Raw genomic sequence first — 20,566 nt, 5'->3', positions numbered from 1 at the left:
GTGGCTCTTATCTGCATCTTGGGAACATACTCTGTGCACTAGCAAAGCTGTTCGTTCTCAGATGTCATGCAGCCTCCCTACTACATGGCCTTTGCACTTGTTTGTCTCCCTGAAACACTTTACCTTTACTTTTCTGCCTAATATTTAACTCTGACTCATCTTTCAGTGCCAGGACTTAAAACAGTGCCTGACACATAATAATGCTCAGTAACAATGGGCTTTCTGTCCTTTCCCTTTCTCCACTCACTCTTCGGTAGGTGCGCAGAGATTCTACAGAAATGAAAATGCTAATGACACTAACAGTCATTTTTGTAGTCATCATCTCTTCTGCAGTGACATAGATGGTACTTTATACTTTTCAAAGTACTTTCACATATGTATCTCATTTGTAAAGTAGATAGAGCATGTATTATTACTTCCTCTATTCTACATTTATTAAAAATTTTAATCAAAATAATGTGAGCACCTACTGTGTATCAAATGCTGAATTAGATGCTAGACCTAAAATTACAAACAAATTAAGATCCCTGTTTTTGGCAGCTTTATAATCTAATGGCAATATCATGCAATATGATTACTGCTATAACGGACTAAAGTAAAGCCACTGAGAATGGAGCAATTTGTGTTATCGCCGAAAGTCAGAATAGGCTTCACAAAGGAGATGTATTTTAAGTTGTTCTGAAGATTATATATGAGTGGTGGTGGACTGGAAAAGGGAAAAGGGCTCTTAGGCAGAAGAATGCTGTATTCAAATGCACGGAAGAGGGGGAAACTGGAATGTTTGGGAAATGAAAAGAGGAGTAGCAGGATGGCAGCCTAGGAAGTATGGGGTGATGGGAGCAGAATGGAAGGAGGTGAGGTTTTGTAGACATTTGAGAAAGATTATGTGAACTTTTGTGTTTCCTAGTAAACAGTTTATCTGTTTGCCCAGAACTACAGTCTCTGCTTTATCTCTCAGGTGTTCCCTTCCAGCAGGTATAGTTTCTGACAAGAGATGATACTGCTTTCTTTAAATTATTTTTTCCATGCAGTTGATTCTTATTGTCATTTGGTTTCTTAATTAGTGGCAGTGATTATCGCCTGTGAGTGGGTGGGAATGGTTGAAAAGCCCAATATGGAATTCAGTCTTTTCCACGATGTGTTCACTCATGAACTGTGATTGGCCAGTGGCTGCTGTTTTGCACGAAGAACCTCTCCTTGGGTCTCTCTGTTTCTTTGACTGACTTTGACTCAAAAGTTCTCTGTTAGTTGTCACTGTGTGGGAGGCTTTTTTGCCTCTGTTGCTATATCCCTGACACCCTCAGCTAAACTCTTATGCATGAAATTATTCCTTCTGTCTATTCCATCTTCTTATGGAAGAGAAGTGTGGTAGGTAGGTAGTGCTGAAGGACTTTCAGGTTATCTTTGTGGAACTGAAAACAGCTATTAACCTATCATGGATCACTTTCAGAGGGCTATAGTTTTTTAGGAGTAGGATTTTCCATGCAACTTGTGACATGCCACAAAATGTCTTATGTTTCTTAGAAGTTTCTATACCCATACCATTTTACTTTCTAATTCTTCACTTTTCTAAGTCTTTTATAATGAATAATTTTTTATTTAATAGATCTTTCTTGGAGTGTAATTGCTTCACAATACTGTGTTAGTTCTGTGTACAACAAAGTGAATCAGCCATATGCATACATATATCCCCATATCCCCTCCCTCTTGAGTCTCCCTCCCACCCTTCCTATCCCACCCCTCTAGGTGGTCACAAAGCACCGAGCTGATCTCCCTGTGCAATGCTGCTGCTTCCCACTAGCTATCTATTTTACATTTGGGAGTGTGTATATGTTGATGCTATACTCACTTCGCCCCAGCTTCTCCCTCCCGCTCCATGTCCTCAAGTCCATTCTCTATCTCTACATCTTTATTCCTGCCCTGCCACTATGTTCATGAATACCATTTTTCAATTTTTAGATTCCATATATATGCATTAACATACGGTATTTGTTTTTCTCTTTCTGACTTACTTCACTCTCTATAACAGACTCTAGGTCCATCCACCTCACTACAAAAAACTCAATTTCGTTTCTTTTTGTGGCTGAATAATATTCCATTGTATATATGTGCCACATCTTTATCCATTCATCTGTTGATAGACATTTAGGTTGATTCCATGTCCTGGCTATTGTAAATAGTGCTGCAATGAACACTGTGGTACATGTCTCTTTTTGAATTATGGTTTCCTCAGGGTATATGCCCAGTAGTGGGATTGCTGGGTCATATGATAGTTCTATTTTTTGTTTTTATTTTTTAACATCTTTTAGAGTATAATTGCCTTACAATGGTGTGTCAGTTTCTGCTTTTTTTTTTCTTTTTTCTTTTTCTTTATTTATTATTTATGGGTGTGTTGGGTCTTCGTTTCTGTGCGAGGACTTTCTCTAGTTGCGGCAAGCGGGGGCCACTCTTCATCGCGGTGCGCGGGCCTCTCATTATCGCAGCCTCTCTTCTTGCGGAGCACAGGCTCCAGACGCGCAGGCTCAGTAATTGTGGCTCACGGGCCTAGTTGCTCCGCGGCATATGGGATCTTCCCAGACCGGGGCTCGAACCTGTGTCCCCTGCATTGGCAGGCAGATTCTCAACCACTGTGCCACCAGGGAAGCCAGTTTCTGCTTTATAACAAAGTGAATCAGTTATACATATACATATGTCCCCGTATCTCTTCCCTCTTGCATCTCCCTCCCTCCCACCCTCCCTATCCCACCCCTCTAGGTGGTCACAAAGCACCAAGCTGAACTCCCTGTGCTATGCAGTTGCTTCCCACTAGCTAGCTATTTTACGTTTGGTAGTGTATATATGTCCATGCCACTCTCTCACTTTGTCCCAGCTTACCCTTCCCCCTCCCCGTATACTCAAGTCCATTCTCTAGTAGGTCTGCATCTTTATTCCCATCTTGCCCCTAGGTTCTTCTGACCATTTTCTTTCTTTTTTTTTTTTTTTTTAAGATTCCATATATATGTGTTAGCATATGGTATTTGTTTTTCTCTTTCTGACTTACTTCACTCTGTATGACAGACTCTAGGTCCATCCACCTCACTACAAAAAACTCAGTTTTGTTCCTTTTTATGACTGAGTAATATTCCGTTGTATATATGTGCCACATCTTCTTTATCCATTCATCTGTTGATGGGCACTTAGGTTGCTTCCATGTCCTGGCTATTGTAAATAGAGCTGCAATGAACATTTTGGTACATGACTCTTTTTGAATTATGGTTTTCTCAGGGTATATGCCCAGTAGTGGGATTGCTGGGTCGTATGGTAGTTCTATTTTTTGTTTTTTAAGGAACCTCCATACTGTTCTCCATAATGGTTGTATCAATTTACATTCCCACCAACAGTGCAGGAGGGTTCCCTTTTCTCCACACCCTCTCCAACATTTACTGTTTCTAGATTTTTTAATAATGGCCATTCTGACCTGTGTGAGGTGATACCTCATTGTAGTTTTGATTTGCATTTTTCTAATAATTAGGGATGTTGAGCATCTTTTCACGTGCCTCTTGGCCATCTGTATGTCTTCTTTGCAGAAATGTCTATTTAGGTCTTCTGCCCATTTTTTATTTGGATTGTTTGTTTTTTTGATACTGAGCTCCATGAGCTGCCTGTAAATTTTGGAGATTAATCCTTTGTCAGTTGCTTCATTTGCAAATATTTTCTCCCTTTCTGAGGGTTGTCTTTTTCATCTTGTTTATGGTTTCCTTTGCTGTGCAAAAGCTTTTAAGTTTCATTAGGTCCCATTTGTTTATTTTTGTTTTTATTTCCTTTAGTCTAGGAGGTGGGTCAAAAAAGATCTTGCTGTGTGGTTTATGTCAAAGAGTGTTTTTCCTATGTTTTCCTCTAAGACTTTTATAGTGTCTGGTCTTACATTTAGTTCTTTACTCCATTTGGAGTTTATTTTTGTGTATGGTCTTAGGGAGTGTTCTAATTTCATTCTTTTCCATGTAGCTGTCCAGTTTTCCCAGCACCACTAATTGAAGAGGCTGTCTTTTCTCCATTGTATAGTCTTGCCTCCTTTATCAAAAATAAGGTGACCATATGTACGTGGGTTTATCTCTGGGCTTTCTGTCTTCTAACATTGATCTATATTTCTGTTTTTGTGCCAGTACCATACTGTCTTGATTACTGTAGCTTTTTAGTATAGTTTGAAATTGGGTAGCCTGATTCCTCCAGCTCTGTTTTTCTTTCTCAAGATTGTTTTGGGGGGCTTCCCTGGTGGCGCAGTGGTTGAGAATCTGCCTGCCAATGCAGGGGACACGGGTTTGAGCCCTGGTCTGGGAAGATCCCACATGCCGCAGAGCAACTAGGCCCATGAGCCACAATTACTGAGCCTGCGCGTCTGGAGCCTGTGCTCCGCAACAAGAGAGGCCGCGATGGTGAGAGGCCCGCGCACCGCGATGAAGAGCGGCCCCCACTTGCCGCAACTAGAGAAAGCCCTCGCACAGAAACGAAGACCCAACAGAGCCATAAAATAATAAATAAATAATTAATTAATTTAAAAAAAAAAAAAAGATTGTTTTGGCTATTTGGGGTCTTTTGTGTTTCCATAAGAATTGTAAAATTTTTTGTTCTAGTTCTGTGAAGAATGCCACTGGTAGTTTGATAGGGATTGCATTAAATCTGTAGATTGCTTTGGGTGGTATAGTCATTTTCACAATATTGATTCTTCCAGTCTAAGAATGTGGTATATTTCTCCACCTGTTTATGTCATCTTTGATTTCTTTCATCAGTGTTTTATACTTTTCTGAGTAGAAGTCTTTCACCTCCTTAGGTAGGTTTATTCCTAGGTATTTTATTCTTTTTGTTGTGATGGTAAATGGGATTGTTTCCTTAATTTCTCTTTCTGATTTTTTCGTTGTTAGTGTATAGGAATGCCAGAGATTTCTGTGCATTAATTTTGTGTCCTGCAACCTTACCAAATTCATTGATTAGTTCTAGTAGTTTTCTGGTGGCATCTTTAGGATTTTCTCTGTATAGTATCATGTCATTTGCAAACAGTGACAGTTTTACTTCTTCTTTTCCAATTTGTATTCCTTTTATTTCTTTTTCTTCTCTGATTGCCATGGCTACGGCTTCCAAAACCATGTTGAATAAGAGTGGTGAGAGTGAACATCCTTGTCTTGTTCCTTATCTTAGTGAGAATGGTTTCAGTCTTTCACCATTGAGTATGATGCTTGCTGTGGGTTTGTCATATATGGCCTTTATTATGTTGAGGTAAGTTCCCTCTATGGGGATTTTCTGGAGAGTTTTTATTGTAAACAGGTGTTGAATTTTGTCAAAAGCTTTTTCTGCATCTATTGAGATGATCATATGGTTTTTCTTCTTCAATATGTTAATATGGTGTATCACATTGTTTGATTTGTGTATACTGAAGAATCCTTGCATCCCTGGGATAAATCCCACTTGATCATGGTATATGATCCTTTTAATATGTTGTTGGATTTGATTTGCTAGTATTTTGTTGAGGATTTTTGCATCTATGTTCATCAGTGGTATTGGTCTATAATTTTCCATTTTTGTGATATCTTTTTCTGGTTTTGGTATCAGGGTCACGGTGGCTTCGTAGAATGAGTTTGGGGATGTTTCTCCCTCTACAATTTTTTGGAAGAGGTTGAGAAGGATGGGTGTTAGCTCTTCTCTAAATGTTTGATAGAATTCACCTATGAAGCCATCTGGTCCTGGACTTATGTTTGTTGGAAGATTTTTAATTATAGTTTTAATTTCATTACTTGTGATAGGTCTGTTTATATTTTCTAATTCTTCATGGTTCTGTCTTGGAAAATTGTACCTTTCCAAGTATTTGTCCATTTCTTCGTGGTTGTCCATTTTATTGGCATATAGTTGTTTGTAGTAGTCTCTTATCATCCTTTGTACTTCTGTGGTGTCACTTGTGATTTCTCCTTTTTCATTTCTAATTTTATTGATTTGCATCCTCTCTATTTTTCTTGATGAGTCTGGCTAGTGGTTTATCAGTTTTGTTTATCTTCTCAAAGAACCAGCTTTTAGTTTTATTGATCGTTGCTATTGTTTTCTTCGTTTCTATTTCATTTATTTCTGCTCTGAAGTTTATGATTTCTTTCATTCTACTGACTTTGGGTTTTCCTTGTTCTTCTTTCTCTAGTTGTTTTAAGTGTAGGGTTAGATTGTTTATTTGAGATTTTTCTTGTTTCTTGAGGTGAGATTGAATTGCTATAAACTTCCCTCTTAGAGCTGCTTTTGCTGCGTCCCGTAGGTTTTGGGTCGTTGTGTTTTTGTTATCATTTGTTTCTATGTATTTTTTTTATTTCTTCTTTGATTTCTTCAGTGATCTCTTGGTTATTTAGTAGCGCACTGTTTAGCCTCCATGTATTTGTGTTTTTTACAGTTTTTTTCCTGTAATTGATTTCCAGTCTCATAGCATTGTGGTCAGAAAAGATGTTGATATGATTTCACTTTCCTTAAATTTTCCGAGGCTTGATTTGTGACCCAGGGTGTGGTCTATCCTGGAGAATGTTCCTTGTGCACTTGAGAAGAAAGTGTATTCTGCAACTTTTGGGTGGCATGTTCTATAAATATCAATTAAATCTATCTGGTCTATTGTGTCATTTAAAGCTTGTGTTTCCTTATTTATTTTCTGTTTGGATGATCTGTTCATTGGTGTTGTTAAAGTCCCCTACCATTATTGTGTTACTGTCAATTTCTCCTTTCATGGTTGTTAGCATTTGCCTTATGTATTGAGGTGCTCCTATGCTGGGTGCATAAACATTTATAATTGTTACATCTTCTTCTTGAATTGATCCTTTGATCATTATGTAGTATCCCTCGTATTTTGTAACAGCCTTTATTTTAAAGTCTATTTTATCTGATAGGATTATCACTACTCCAGCTTTCTTTTGATTTCCATTTGCATGGAATATCTTTTTCCATCCCCTCACTTTCAGTCTGTATATGTCCCTAGGTCTGAAGTGGGTCTCTTTTAGACAGCCTATATATGGGTCTTTTTTTTTGTATCTGTCCAGCCAGTCTGTGTCTTTTGGTTGGAGCATTTAATCCATTTACATTCAGGGTTATTATCGATATGTATGTTCCTATTACCATTTTCTTAATGTTTTGGATTTGTTTTTATGGGTCTTTTTCTTCTGTTGTGTTTCCCTCCTAGAGAAGTTTCTTTAGCATTTGTTGTAAAGCTGGCTTGGTGGTACTGAATTCTCTTAGCTTTTGCTTGTCTGAAAAGCTTTTGATTTCTCTGTCAAATCTGAATGAGATCCTTGCTGGGTAGTGTACTCTTGGTTGTAGGTTTTTCTCTTTCATCATTTTAAGTATATCCTGCCACTCCCTTCTGGCCTGCAGAGTTTCTGCTGAAAGAATAGCTGATAACCTTATGGGGTTTCCTTTGTATGTTAGTTTTTGTTTTCCCCTTGCTCTTTTAGTATTTTTTCTTTCAGTTTAATTTTTGGTAGTTTGATTAATATATGTCTTGGTGTGTTTCTCCTAGGGTTTATCCTGTATGGGACTCTCTGCGCTTCCTGGACTTGGGTGACTTTTTCCTTTTCCCATGTTAGGGAAGTTTTCCACTACACTCTCTTCAAATATTTTCTCAGACCCTTTCTTTTTCTCTTCTTCTTCTGCGACCCCTATAATTCGAACGTTTATGCATTTAGTGTTGTTCCAGAGGTCTCTGAGATTGTCGTCAGTTCTTTTCATTCTTTTTTCTTTGTTCTGCTCCTCGGCAGTTATTTCCACCATTTTGTCTTCTAGCTCACTTATTTGTTCTTCTGCCTCAGTTATTCTGTTATTGATTCCTTCTAGTGTATTTTTCATTGCAGTTATTGTGTTGTTGATCTCGGTTTGTTCTTTAGTTCTTCTGGTCTTTGTTAAACATTTCTTGTATTTTCTCGGTCCACGCCTCCATTCTATTTCCGAGATTCTGGATCATCTTTACTATCATTACTCTGAATTCCTTTTCAGGTAGATTGCCTATTTCCTCTTCATTTATGTGGTCTTGTAGGTTTTTACTTTGCTCCTTCATCTGTGACATATTTTTTGCCGTCTCATTTTTTTTTTTTTTTTTGGTAAGTTGGATTGTGTTCGTGTCTTACTGGTTGTTTGCTCTGAGGCTTCCAACACTGGTGTTTGTGAGCTGTTGGGTAGAACTGGGTATTGGTGCTGAGATGAGGACCTCTGGCAGACCTCACTCCGATGAATATTCCCTGGAGTCTGAGGTTCTCTGTTAGTCCAGTGGTTCAGACTCGGAGCTCCCACCCCAGGATCTTTGACACAAACCCTGGTTTGTGAACCAAGGTCCCGCAAGCCGCGAAGGGCAGAAAAAACAAAGGGGGGGAACAATAACAAAGTAAAAAATAAAATTAGACTAGGATACTAACAGATATGTTAGAGAGAATATAAAAATATAGTTGAAACAACAACTGGAAGGTAAAACAGAACCAGAGTAGTAAAAAAAAAAAAAAGAGGGAAAAAAAGAAAAGAAAAAGGTGGTAAAGACCTTGGCTGTGGAAGTTGGAGGGCGGGGCCTATGCTTAGGATCCACAGGGCTTGAAAATGCCCTGTGGCTGGTGGGGGGTGGGGCTTAGGCTCTACAGAACAGAAGGGGCCCAGGCGTGCCTGCTGCCTCTGGTGTCAGAGGGCGGGGGCTCCCACCTGGGAGCCCAGCAGGCTTCCTGGGTTCGAGTGGGTGGGGTGGTTGCACTCCGCTCCTCTCCTGCTCTTCTGGTCCTGGAGGGCCCAGCCTGCCTGCCTCTCCTGCTCTCCCTCCTATGCCCCAAGGACCCATGCGGCCTGGAGCTCCTGTTCTCCCTGGCCTCCCTCCTAGCCCCCAGGAGCAATGAGGCCCACAGGGGCCCTCTGAGGGCATAGGACCTGGGCTGTGAGAGCTGGGCAGACTTCCTCAGCTGTTTGGGCAGGGGAAACGCTGTGCATGCTTCCCCCTGATCTGAGCCCCCGAGGGTCCCTCCAGGCATGGGAACCCCTCCCCCATCTCAGCCACCCCTAGGGGCACTGGTCCTTTCCGGCCTCCACTTCTCCTGCCCCCTCAGTCCCGCCACATCCTACTGGTTCGCTTGGGAGTTCCACCCATCTCATTGGACGTCACAGTCCACCACCAGCATCCGGCAGGTGCCCTCGTTGTGGGGAGACACGATCTTCATCTCTTCCCACACTACCATCTTGACTCCGCCCTGAATATGTTTTTTGATACCTTCTGAAACTTACTATTTTCTGATTTTTCTTTCAGAGTCACTAAAAAGTAAAATAGCATATTGTACATACAAAGTACATTCATCTGAACATGCCAGACTATGCACAGTAATATATTTACTGAAACAAAAATTTAGGATACTATGTATAGAAAAAAACAACAGGACAATAAAGAAATATTTGTTTGTTTGTTTTTAAGATATTCCTTTCCATTCCTTACATGAATTGTTGCTGTATAATTTCCACACAGAGATGTTTATTGTATTTTTTTAATATCTTTATTGGAGTATAATTGCTTTACAATGTTGTGTTAGTTTCTGCTGTATAGCAAAGTGAATCAGCTATATGTATACATATATCCCCATATCCCCTCCCTCTTGCGCCTCCCTCCCACCCTCCCTATCCAACCCCTCTAGGTGGTCAGAGAGCACGGAGCTGATCTTCCTGTGCTATGCGGCTGCTTCCCACTAGCTATCTGTTTTACATTTGGTAGTGTATATATGTCAGTGCTACTCTCTCACTTCGTCCCAGCTTACCCTTCCCCCTCCCCATGTCCTCAAGTCCATTCTCTACATCTGCATCTTTATTTCTGTCCTGGCCCTAGGTCCGTCAGAACCATTTTTTTTTTTTAGATTCCATATATATGTGTTAGCATACTGTATTTTTCTCTTTCTGACTTACTTCACTCTGTATGACAGACTCTAGGTCCATCCACCTCACTACAAATAACTCAATTTTGTTTCTTTTTATGACTGTGTAATATTCCACTGTATATATGTGCCACATCTTCTTTATCCATTCATCTGTTGATGGACACTTAGGTTGCTTCCATGTCCTGGCTGTTGTAAATAGTGCTGCAATGAACATTATGGTACATGTCTCTTCTTGAATTTTGGTTTTCTCAGGGTATATGCCCAGTAGAGGGATTGCTGGGTCATATGGTAGTTCTAGTTTTAGTTTTTTAAGGAACCTCCAAACTGCTCTCCATAGTGGCTGTGTCAATTTACACTGCCACCAACAGTGCAAGAGGGTTCCCTTTTCTCCACACCCTCTCCAGCATTTATTGTTTGTAGATTTTTTGATAATGGCCATTCTGACTGGTGTGAGGTGATACCTTATTGTGGTTTTGATTTGCATTTCTCTAATTATTAATGATGAGCATTCTTCATGTGTTTGTTGGCCATCTCTATGTCTTCTTTGCAGAAATGTCTGTTTAGGTCTTATGTGCATATTTGGATTGGTTTGTTTGTTTTTCAATATTGGTCTCTATGAGCTGCCTGTATATTTTGGAGATTAATCCTTTGTCAGTTGCTTCATTTGCAAATATTTTCTACCATTCTGAGGGTTGTCTTTTGGTCTTGTTTATGGTTTCCTTTGCTGGCAAAAGCTTTTAAGGTTCATTAGGTCCCATTTGTTTATCTGTGGTTTTATTTCCATTTCTCTAGGAGGTTGGTCAGAAAGGATCTTGCTGTGATTTATGTCATAGAGTGTTCTGCCTATGTTTTCCTCTAACAGTTTTATAGTGTATGGCCTTACATTTAGGTCTTTAATCCATTTTGAGTTTATTTTTGTGTATGGTGTTAGGGAGTGTTCTAATTTCATTCTTTTGTATGTAGCTGTCCAGTTTTCCCAGCACCACTTACTGAAGAGGTTGTCTTTTCTCCATTGTATATTCTTGCCTCCTTTATCAAAGATAAGGTGACAGTATGTGCGTGGGTTTATCTCTGAGCTTTCTATCCTGTTTCATTGATCTGTATTTTTGTTTTTGTGCCAATACCATACTGTCTTGATTACTGTAACTTTGTAGTATAGTCTGAAGTCTGGGAGCCTGATTCCTCCAGCTCCATTTTTCTTTCTCAAGATTGTTTTGGCTATTTGGGGTCTTTTGTGTTTCCATAAGAATTGTAAAATTTTTTGTTCTAGTTCTGTGAAGAATGCCACTGGTAGTTTGATAGGGATCGCATTAAATCTGTAGATTGCTTTGGGTGGTATAGTCATTTTCACAATATTGATTCTTCCAATCCAAGAACATGGTATATCTCTCCATCTGTTGGTAACATCTTTAATTTCTTTCATCAGTGTCTTATAGTTTTCTGCATACAGGTCTTCTGTCTCCTTCTGTAGGTTTATTCCTAGGTGTTTTATTCTTTTTCTTGCAGTGGTAAATGGGAGTGTTTCCTTATTTTCTCCTTCAGATTTTTCGTCATTAGTGTATAGGGATGCAAGAGATTTCTGTGCAGTAATTTTGTATCCTGCTACTTTACCAAATTCATTGATTAGCTCTAGTAGTCTTCTGGTAGCATCTTTAGGATTTTCTATGTACAGTATCATGTCATCTGCAAAAAGTGACAGTTTTACTTCTTCTTTTCCATTTTGGATTCTTTTTATTTCTTTTTCTTCTCTGATTGCTGTGGCTAAAACTTCCAATACTATATTGAATAATAGTGGTGAGAGTGGGCAACCTTGTCTTGTTCCTGATTTTAGAGGAAATGGTTTCAGTTTTTCACCATTGAGAATGATGTTGGCTGTGGGTTTGTCATATATGGCCTTTATTATGTTGAGGTAGCTTCCCTCTGTGCCTACTTTCTGGAGAGTTTTTATCATAAATAAGTGTTGAATTTTGTCAAAAGCTTTTTCTGCATCTATTGAGAGGATCATATGGTTTTTCTCCTTCAATTTGTTAATATGGTGTATCACATTGATTGATTAGCATATACTGAATAATCCTTGCATTCCTGGGATAAATCCCACTTGATCATGGTGTATATCCTTTTAATGTGCTGTTGGTTTATGTTTGTTAGTCTTTTGTTGAGGATTTTTGCATCTATGTTCATCAGTGATATTAGCCTGTAGTTTTCTTTTTTTGTGACATCTTTATCTGATTTTGGTATCAGGGTGATGGTGGCCTCGTAGAATGAGTTTGGGAGTATTCCTCCCTCTGCTATATTTTGGAATAGTTTGAGAAGGATAGGTGATAGCTCTTCTCTGAATGTTTGATAGAAGTCGCCTGTGAATCCATCTGGTCCTGGACTTATGTTTGTTGGAAGATTTTTAGTCACAGTCTCAATTACAGTGCTTGAGATTGGTCTGTTTATATTTTGTATTTCTCCTTGTTCAGTCTTGGAAGGTTGTGCTTTTCTAAGAATTTGTCCGTTTCTTCCAGGTTGTCCATTTTATTGGCATAGAGTTGATTGTAGTAATCTTTCATGATCCTTTGTATTTCTGCAGAGTCAGTTCTTCTCCTTTTTCATTTCTAATTCTATTGATTTGAGTGTTCTCCCTTTTCTGGCTAGTGGTTTATCAATTTTGTTTATCTTCCCAAATATCCAGCTTTTAGTTTTATTGACTTTGCTATTGTTTCCTTCATTTCTTTTTCATTTATTTCTGATCTTATCTTTATTATTTCTTTCCTCTATTGACTTTGGGTTTTCTTTGTTCTTCTTTATCTAATTGTTTTAGGTATACGGTGAGGTTGTTTATTTGAGATGTTTCTTGTTTCCTGAGGTAGGATTGTATAGCTCTAAACTTCCCTCTTAGAACTGCTTTTGCTGCTTCCCATAGGTTTTGGGTAGTCATGTTTTCATTGTCATTTGTTTCTAGGTATTTTTTGATATCCTCTTTGATTTCTTCAGTGATCTCTTGGCTATTTAGTAGTGTATTGTTTAGCCCCGATTGGTTTGTATTATTTACAGTTTTTTTCCCCTGTAATTGCGTTGTTGTAGGAAAAGATACTTGATACACTTACAGTTTTCTTAAATCTACCAAGGCTCATTTTGTGACCCAACATATGATCTATCCTGGAGAATGTTCCTTGAGCACTTGAGAAGAAGTGTATTCTGTTGTTTTTGGTGGAATGTCCTATAAATATCAATTAAGTCCATCTGGTCTAATGTATCATTTAAAGCTTGTGTTTCCTTATTTGTTTTCATTTTGGATGATCTGTCCATTGGTGGAAATTGTGTGTTAACATCCCCTTCTATTACCGTGTTACTGTTGATTTCCTCTTTTGTGGCTATTAGCATTTGCCTTATGTATTGAGGTGCTCCTATGTTGGGTGCATAAATATTCATAATTGTTACATCTTCTTCTTGGACTGATTCATTGATCATTATGTCATATCCTTCTTTGTTTTTTGTAACAGTCTTTATTTTAAAGTCTGTTTTGTCTGATATGAGTATTGCTACTCCAGCTTTCTTTTGATTTCCATTTGCATGGAATATCTTTTTCCATCCCCTCACTTTCAGTCTGTATATGTCCCTAGGTCTCAAGTCAGTCTCTTGTAGACAGCATATATATGGGTCTTGTTTTTGTATCCATTCAGCCAGTCAGTGTGTTTTGGTTGGAGCAAATAAACCATTTACATTTAAGGTAATTATCAATATGTATGTTCCTGTTACCATTTTCTTAATTGTTCTGGGTTTGTTTTTGTTGGTCTTTTCCTTCTCTTGTGTTTACCACCTAGAGAAGTTCCTTTAGCATTTGTTGTAAAACTGGTTTGGTGGTACTCTTAAATTTTGCTTGTTTGTAAAGGTTTTAATTTCTCTGTCAAATCTGAATGAGATCCTTGCTGGGTGGAGTAATCTTGGCTGTAGGTTTTTCCCTTTTATCACTTTAAATATGTCCTGCCACTCCCTGCTGGCTTGCAGAGTCGCTGCTGAAAGTTCAGCTGCTAACCTTATGGGAATTCCCTTGTATATTTTTTTTTGCTTGTCCCTTGTTGCTTTTAATATCTTTTCTTTGTATTTAATTTTTGATAGTTTGATTAATGTGTGTGTTGGCATGTTTCTTCTTGGATTTATCCTGTGTGGGACTCTCTGCACTTCCTGGACTTGCTTGACTATTTCCTTTCCCCTGTTAAGGAAGTTTGCAAATATAATCTCTTCAGATATTTTCTCAGACCCTTTCTTTTTCTCTTCTTCTTCTGGGACCCCTATAATTCGAATGTTGGTGCATATAATGTTGTCCCAGAGTTCTCTGAGACTGTCCTTCATTCTTTTCATTCTTTTTTCTTTATTCTGCTCTGCGGTAGTTATGTCCGCAGTTTTATCTTCCAGGTCACTTATCTGGTCTTCTGTCTCAGTTATTCTGCTATTGATTCCTTCTAGAGAATTTTTAATTTCATTTATTTTGTTGTTCATCATTGTTTGTTTGCTCTTTAATTCTTCTAGGTCCTTGTTAAATGTTTTTTGTATTTTCTCCATTCTATTTCCAGGATTTTGGATCATCTTTACTATCATTACTCTGAATTTTTTTTCTGGTAGACTGCCTATTTCCTCTTCATTTGTTTGGTCTGGTGGGTTTTTACCTTGCTCCTTCATCTGCTGCATATGTTTCTTTCTTCTCATTTTGTTTAACTTACTGTATTGGGTGTCTCCTTTTCACAGTCTGCAGGTTCTAGTTCCTGTTGTTTTTGGTGTCTGCCCCCTACTTGTGAGGTTGGTCAGTGGTTTGTGTAGGCTTCCTGGCAGAGGGGACTGGTCCCTGTGTTCTGGTGGGTGGGGCTGGATCTTGTCCTTCTGGTGGGCAGGGCCGCGTCCAGTGGTGAGTTTTGGGGTATCTGTGGACTTAGTATGACTTTAGGTGGCCTCTCTGCTAGTGGGTGGGGTTGTGTTCTGGTCTTGCTGGTTGTTTGGCATGGCGCATCCAGCACTGGAGCTTGCTGGCTGTTGGTTGGAGTTGGGTCTTAGGGTTTAGATGGAGATCTCTGGGAGAGCTCTCACCGAGTGATATTACTTGGGGCCAGGAGGTCTCTGGTGATCCAATGTCCTGTTCTCGGTTCTCCCACCTTGGAGGCTCAGACCTGACACCTGGCTGGAGCACCAAGACCCTGCCACCCACATGGGTCGGAAGAAAAGGAAGAAAAAAGAAGGAAAAAAAAAGAAAAATACACGAACAGTAGAACCCCAGACCAAATGGTAAAAGCAAAACTAAACAGACAAAATCACACAAATAAACATACACACTCATAAGAAGAAAACAAACAACAGCAACAACAAAAAATGAACAGTCAGAACCCTAGGACAAATGGTAAAAGCAAACCTAAATAGACAAAATCATACAAAGAAACATACACATACACACTATAGACCAGGGCTTCAGAATATTTGGTCCTTTTCCAGACTTCTCTCTGTTCCTCTGTGAAAGGACTTCAAGGTCATTTTGCTTAGACTTTGATTCTCAGCCTGCAATGGAATCACGTGGGAATGTTGAACTGATGCTGGGCCTCACTGGGGAGGAATCAAATCAGAAAATCTGGGGTGAGGCCTGGCATGAAACTGCTTTAAAGCTTCCCGCCCGACTCCACCAGTCTCCGGAGGCGAGAGCCCTGTATTTTTTAAACTATCATAAGTTTTAAAGCTATGAACTTTGAATAAGCTAGCCACTGTAATTATAAGAATAATTATTTCCTATTGATAGAATTTGTCAATGATGTATTAATACTGCATATCTGTTCATTAAATTGGAAAGTATTACTCTGCCTCTCGCAGTCTTGTGTATTTCAGGCTTACACATGTTGGAAATAATTTATCGTAGTTATATTTCACAGACTTTAAGACTCACCCCAAAGTAAAGATGTCATATTTTCCATTCTGAAATTAGTAATATATAAATGTGGACTGTTAGAAATGTGCCGTTATGTCAGGACGTAGACCTCTGGAAATCACTGTTATAAATTTATTTTTAAAGTTGATTACTTCCTCCAGTGTTCATTCCATAGTTTATTTCAAAACAATTATGTGCCAGTTATTATGCTGGGTCAGAGATATAAAAAAATGAATACAACATGCTTCTGCTCTCACATAATGCACAGATTAGGAAAACAGAAAAAAGAAAACAAAAAACCAAAAACAGGGCAGTATACTCAGTACGGTAAGCAGAAGGACATTCCAGTAGTGGTAACTGTATCTTCAAAGGGTTGGAGCATGTGGTAAGGGAGAGCATGTTCAGAGGCTAGAACACAGCCCATTGTGTCTAAAATGTTGGGTTTGGAGGAAGAAGAAGTCAGAGGGGAGTAGGGATGAATGGAAGGACATGAGACTGAAAGGGTTGATGGAAAACTAGTAGTAAGGGCCTGGGATGCTATACAAAGAAATTTGGATTACAGCTAAAAAGGGCAACATTTTCATCATTGTTGCAAATACACCCTTAAAAGTTCCTTAACATTTGGAAAGCATGAAATGGAGGTTTAAAGCAACTCGGTATTTGAAGATGAAGGATGATACATTAGCCAGGCACAGAGAGGTTGCAAGAGAAAGAAGGAAAATGAAGGCATCAAGAACACAAAAATTTAGTGGGCTCCAAACAATCCAGAGATTTCCACTATTTTTTAAATTTTTACTTTCAAAAACCCTTATAGTTTTCCTTTACATTCTAAGAAAGAAGTTTTTCTAGGTCTGTTGCTTGCAGGAGATGATAGTGGTAGTTAATGTTTTTGAGTAATCTTGCTTTGGAGCATTAAATTGAAAACCTTGACCTTGGTGTCTGTGTCTCTTTCATGTTTGTTTCCTTAACACTACTATACAACACTACAATGTTTGATACATATTATGCTCAATAAATATTAAATGATGAATGAATGAGAGAAACCCAGAAGAGCAGAGCCTTTTGTTTACTACTCAGTTCCCTAAAATTATGGTAAATTTTATTGTCTGCAAGTTGTAAATCATGAAATAAAATCATTGGAATGCCTGGCACATAGTAACTGCCCAATAAACGTTTGCTGAATAAATGGGTGAAAGAAAAATCTAAGACAATAAAATGAAGTATTTATTGAATACTTCCTGGGAACATGGCACTAAAGTATTTCCCCTATCATCAAGATATTATCTCTCTGGAGAAATACTTCAAAATGAATGCTGTGGGTAGTAAGTATTATAGGAGCTCAAGGAAGGGAAGGAGGCTCGTGGACAAGATCAGTATGAGTAGGCTTCAGGAAACAGGATAGACCTCATTAAAATTTGAATGATTGGTATGATTTATAAATGTGAAAGGGAAAAGAAGTTATTGAAGAATAAGGCATGTGTGGGAGCTTAGTGAGATGAACCATTCTGGGTTAATTAAGTTTACCATGTTCTCTTTTTAATTCTAGTTGGGTGCTCAAGGATGCCTTTCTTTCTTATTGCTTTTCAGGGCAGTGTTGGCCCTATGGGACCAGTTGGACCTTCTGGAATCCCTGGCCCAATGGTATGTTTCTATTTTTATAATGGATATTTCACTTTGATTTTTCTATGATGTCACAAAGTATCACTTTCTTTTTTAGGGTCTTTCGGGGAATAAGGGCGTACCTGGAATCAAAGGTGATAAGGTGATTTAAATATTTACATTGTCATAGAGATGATTTCTTATCACATTTACTTTTCTTTTGAATCCACACAACTTATAAAATACTTGTTTTAAAAAATATGGGATCTAATCTGTACTATCAATTATATAATTTTTCTCAAAAGTAGGAAAAATAGAGAAATTATTCTTGTATAACTAGTATTTGCCTTCTTATAATATTGCCACATTTGCATTGCTTAAGTGTCTTCACGTGAAATTGTGCTCTCCAGGGTGAACAAGGCATTGTGGGAGAGCTAGGAGAACCAGGGTATCCTGGAGACAAGGTAATGTTTTTACCGTTAATTTTATATAAATACAACAAAAAACAGTGAAAATGTATAAATTCTTTAAAAAGAAAGGAGTACTGATTATTTTAATCATTGATTATATTTTTTTTAGGATATGGTATCAATATGGTTTTACAAGTCTTATTTAAAACAGTTTTCTCAATTATTTTAGAATAATTCCATGAATTTTTTTAGTAAATAGAGGCATATCTGCCTTCTGTCGTAGAATAGTTTTTCTCTTCACTGTACTGTTCTTTTCTTTTAGGGCTCTAGGGGTTTTCCTGGACCACCAGGGATGAGAGGAAAGCCAGGACCTTCAGTAGGTTTGAACTTTTGGTTTGCTTTTTCTGATTCATGGAGTACACACGATGGCATGAGTCTGGATACCTGTTGTTGTTTGTGGAATGTAAGAAGTAGGATGTAAGACTACCAGTATGGCGTTTTCTCTCCACTTTTAGAATATAGCTAATCCTTGAAGTTTTTAGCTCACATTCCATAGATTATCGGATCTCACCCTCCTTACCCCACCCCATCCCAGGCCAAAGCCAAATTTCTGTGAGCCTTAAAGATCTTGGTTGATCTATAATAGACAGTATTTAAACTAAGCAGTAGATTTTAAGTCAGAAAATATGTCACGTTAAATAATATTTTAATTTATCCAGAGATCTGTTTCATTAAGGAAACATTCGGAAGAAAAAATAGCATGTCACACTCTCTTATGGGCCCAAATATTCTAGTTCCTTGTCTTCTTTTAACCTTTGACCATCAATTAATTGAAATAAAAGGATACCGTGTATTATAGTTAACTTGAAGCCCAAGAAACTATAAAACTAAAGTTACTGAATAATTAAAAACATTTAAATGAAAAATGGTTACAACATGAGTTAAAGGTATTTATCTGCATATTAAAAATCATAATAATTATTATAGCTAACATTTACTGAGCGCTTACAAAGTGCCAGGTGCTCTTCTAAGGTCTATACGTCTAATTTAATCCTCAAAACAATCATATGAAGTTGGGACTATTATTATTCCTATTTTACCAATTAGGGGAACTGAGACACAGAGAGTTAACTAACTTGCCCAAGGTCCCATAGTTAGTTAGTAACCACCTGGGAAAACCTAGGAAAACACATATGTCGGAGCCCATGCACTTAGCCACTGTGCTATAGTGTTTTAGGCTTTAACGTTTTAAGATTGTTTTAGGGTTTTAATATTGATTACAACTCTGTGAAGGTGATTGTAGATATAAAAAATTAGATATAAAATCATAATGTATTAATATAACATTATAAAAGAGTGTTGTTTTCCCGAGCAGTTCATCATGTTCCCTCTAACTCCACCCTCTCATCTTTGGATTGTTTATTTTTGCATCAAAGGAAGCAGCATTAAGTTACGTAACTTTACATACACCATTCTTTATGACTTCTAACAGTGACAGCATTTCATATACATTTACCAGGAATTATTTAATCCAAAGAACAATTGTTGGCATCTATTTATCTAATGACATGTTGGTGGTGAGTTTTGCCTTAACTAGTTTTCACTCAGTCAGCCATCTACCCAGACTTGTGCCGTGGTGTTGAATTTCAGAAGGGGCACGAGTATAGGTCAAGCTAACAAAAAGCTTCTATTTTACGAGGATGATTCTAAACCACGTAAAAGGGACTTTCAATATCTGCAGTGATTGACCCTTCTTATATCTTATATCTTCATTTTTTTCTAATGTGAGGGTTTTCTAACTTTTGATAATAATAAAAGGAAATGGTATGACACATTTTCTAAGGTCAATACTAAGTAATAAATAATTGATATTATTCTCTTATGCTTTGTAATTAATTACTTGAGAAAACCAGAGTCAAATATCATGCTTATATAAGGTAAACCTTTTTAATGTCTTCCTTACTCTTTGATTCAATTTATATTGATAACATGTTTATTGGGGTGGGGGGGGGGGGAAATCGCTGGTCTGAATAACATGTAGATTTTAGTTCCAGCCCTGACACTGACTTGCTGTGACCTTGGACATTTAACCACCATGGTATCCAGTTTCTCGTGTTTAAAATGAGAGTCAGGCTATATCATATGTAAGCTTCCTTGCAGCTCTGTGACTCTTTAATCCTCTCTTAGTAATAATGCTTACCAACGTTGCTCTAGTCTAAGCTAAAGCAAAGACAGCCTGTTTTACCTTTAGCACATTGTCTTAAAACCTTACATTTTTTTTTTTTTCCTGGAATCACCAGAAACTCTAATGTGGTTCTTTAAGGCAGTGATGCAGGGAACATGAAATGGTGAGCGTGAGGCTTTTGCTTGCTCGTGTTATACCTTTTTTGTACTATTCTAATAAAAATATTTTAAAGTCAGCAGGGATTAGTTTGGTAGGAAACAGTTGGCTATTTTTTATTTGTTTTTTTTTTAATCAAATCTTCGAAATATACATATTTTGGACTGAACATAGGATAGAGACTGATGAATTAATATTTATGAGATGGCCTTGCCTTTAGACTTTCACTTTATTTATCACTTGTTTCTATCTTATTGTTAGAAAAAATTGTTGTTGTTTGACTTTCCTCGTCATGGAAGGAGACACCTGTTGAATGAAAAATTACATACACAATATCAGTAATCATATTAAAAATAAATTATACAAGTTGCTGCCTATCTAAATCATTTGTTTACTATCATGCAAAGAATGCCAAAGTCATAAGAATGTCTTTCTTATTTTATAT

The 20,566-nt window shown here is 37.9% G+C and overlaps 1 protein-coding gene across 7 annotated transcripts in view; it reads left to right on the top strand.

Moving 5' to 3' along the window:
- The window catches only part of COL24A1 (collagen type XXIV alpha 1 chain), a 389,632-nt gene that overhangs the window by 107,875 nt on the left and 261,191 nt on the right, over positions 1-20,566 (top strand). For all 7 annotated transcript variants that reach the window (XM_057550626.1, XM_057550622.1, XM_057550627.1 and 4 more), the window contains 4 exons: positions 17,359-17,412; positions 17,489-17,533; positions 17,781-17,834; positions 18,103-18,156. In XM_057550626.1, the coding sequence (XP_057406609.1) occupies positions 17,359-17,412; positions 17,489-17,533; positions 17,781-17,834; positions 18,103-18,156 (207 nt within the window). The remainder of the gene's footprint in view (positions 1-17,358; positions 17,413-17,488; positions 17,534-17,780; positions 17,835-18,102; positions 18,157-20,566) is intronic.

This window comes from Balaenoptera acutorostrata, chromosome 1, assembly GCF_949987535.1.
Source record: "Balaenoptera acutorostrata chromosome 1, mBalAcu1.1, whole genome shotgun sequence".
NCBI classification, from domain to species: Eukaryota; Metazoa; Chordata; class Mammalia; order Artiodactyla; family Balaenopteridae; genus Balaenoptera; species Balaenoptera acutorostrata.
Note: the sequence above shows the minus strand (reverse complement) of the source record. Positions and strands in the feature narration are given on the sequence as shown.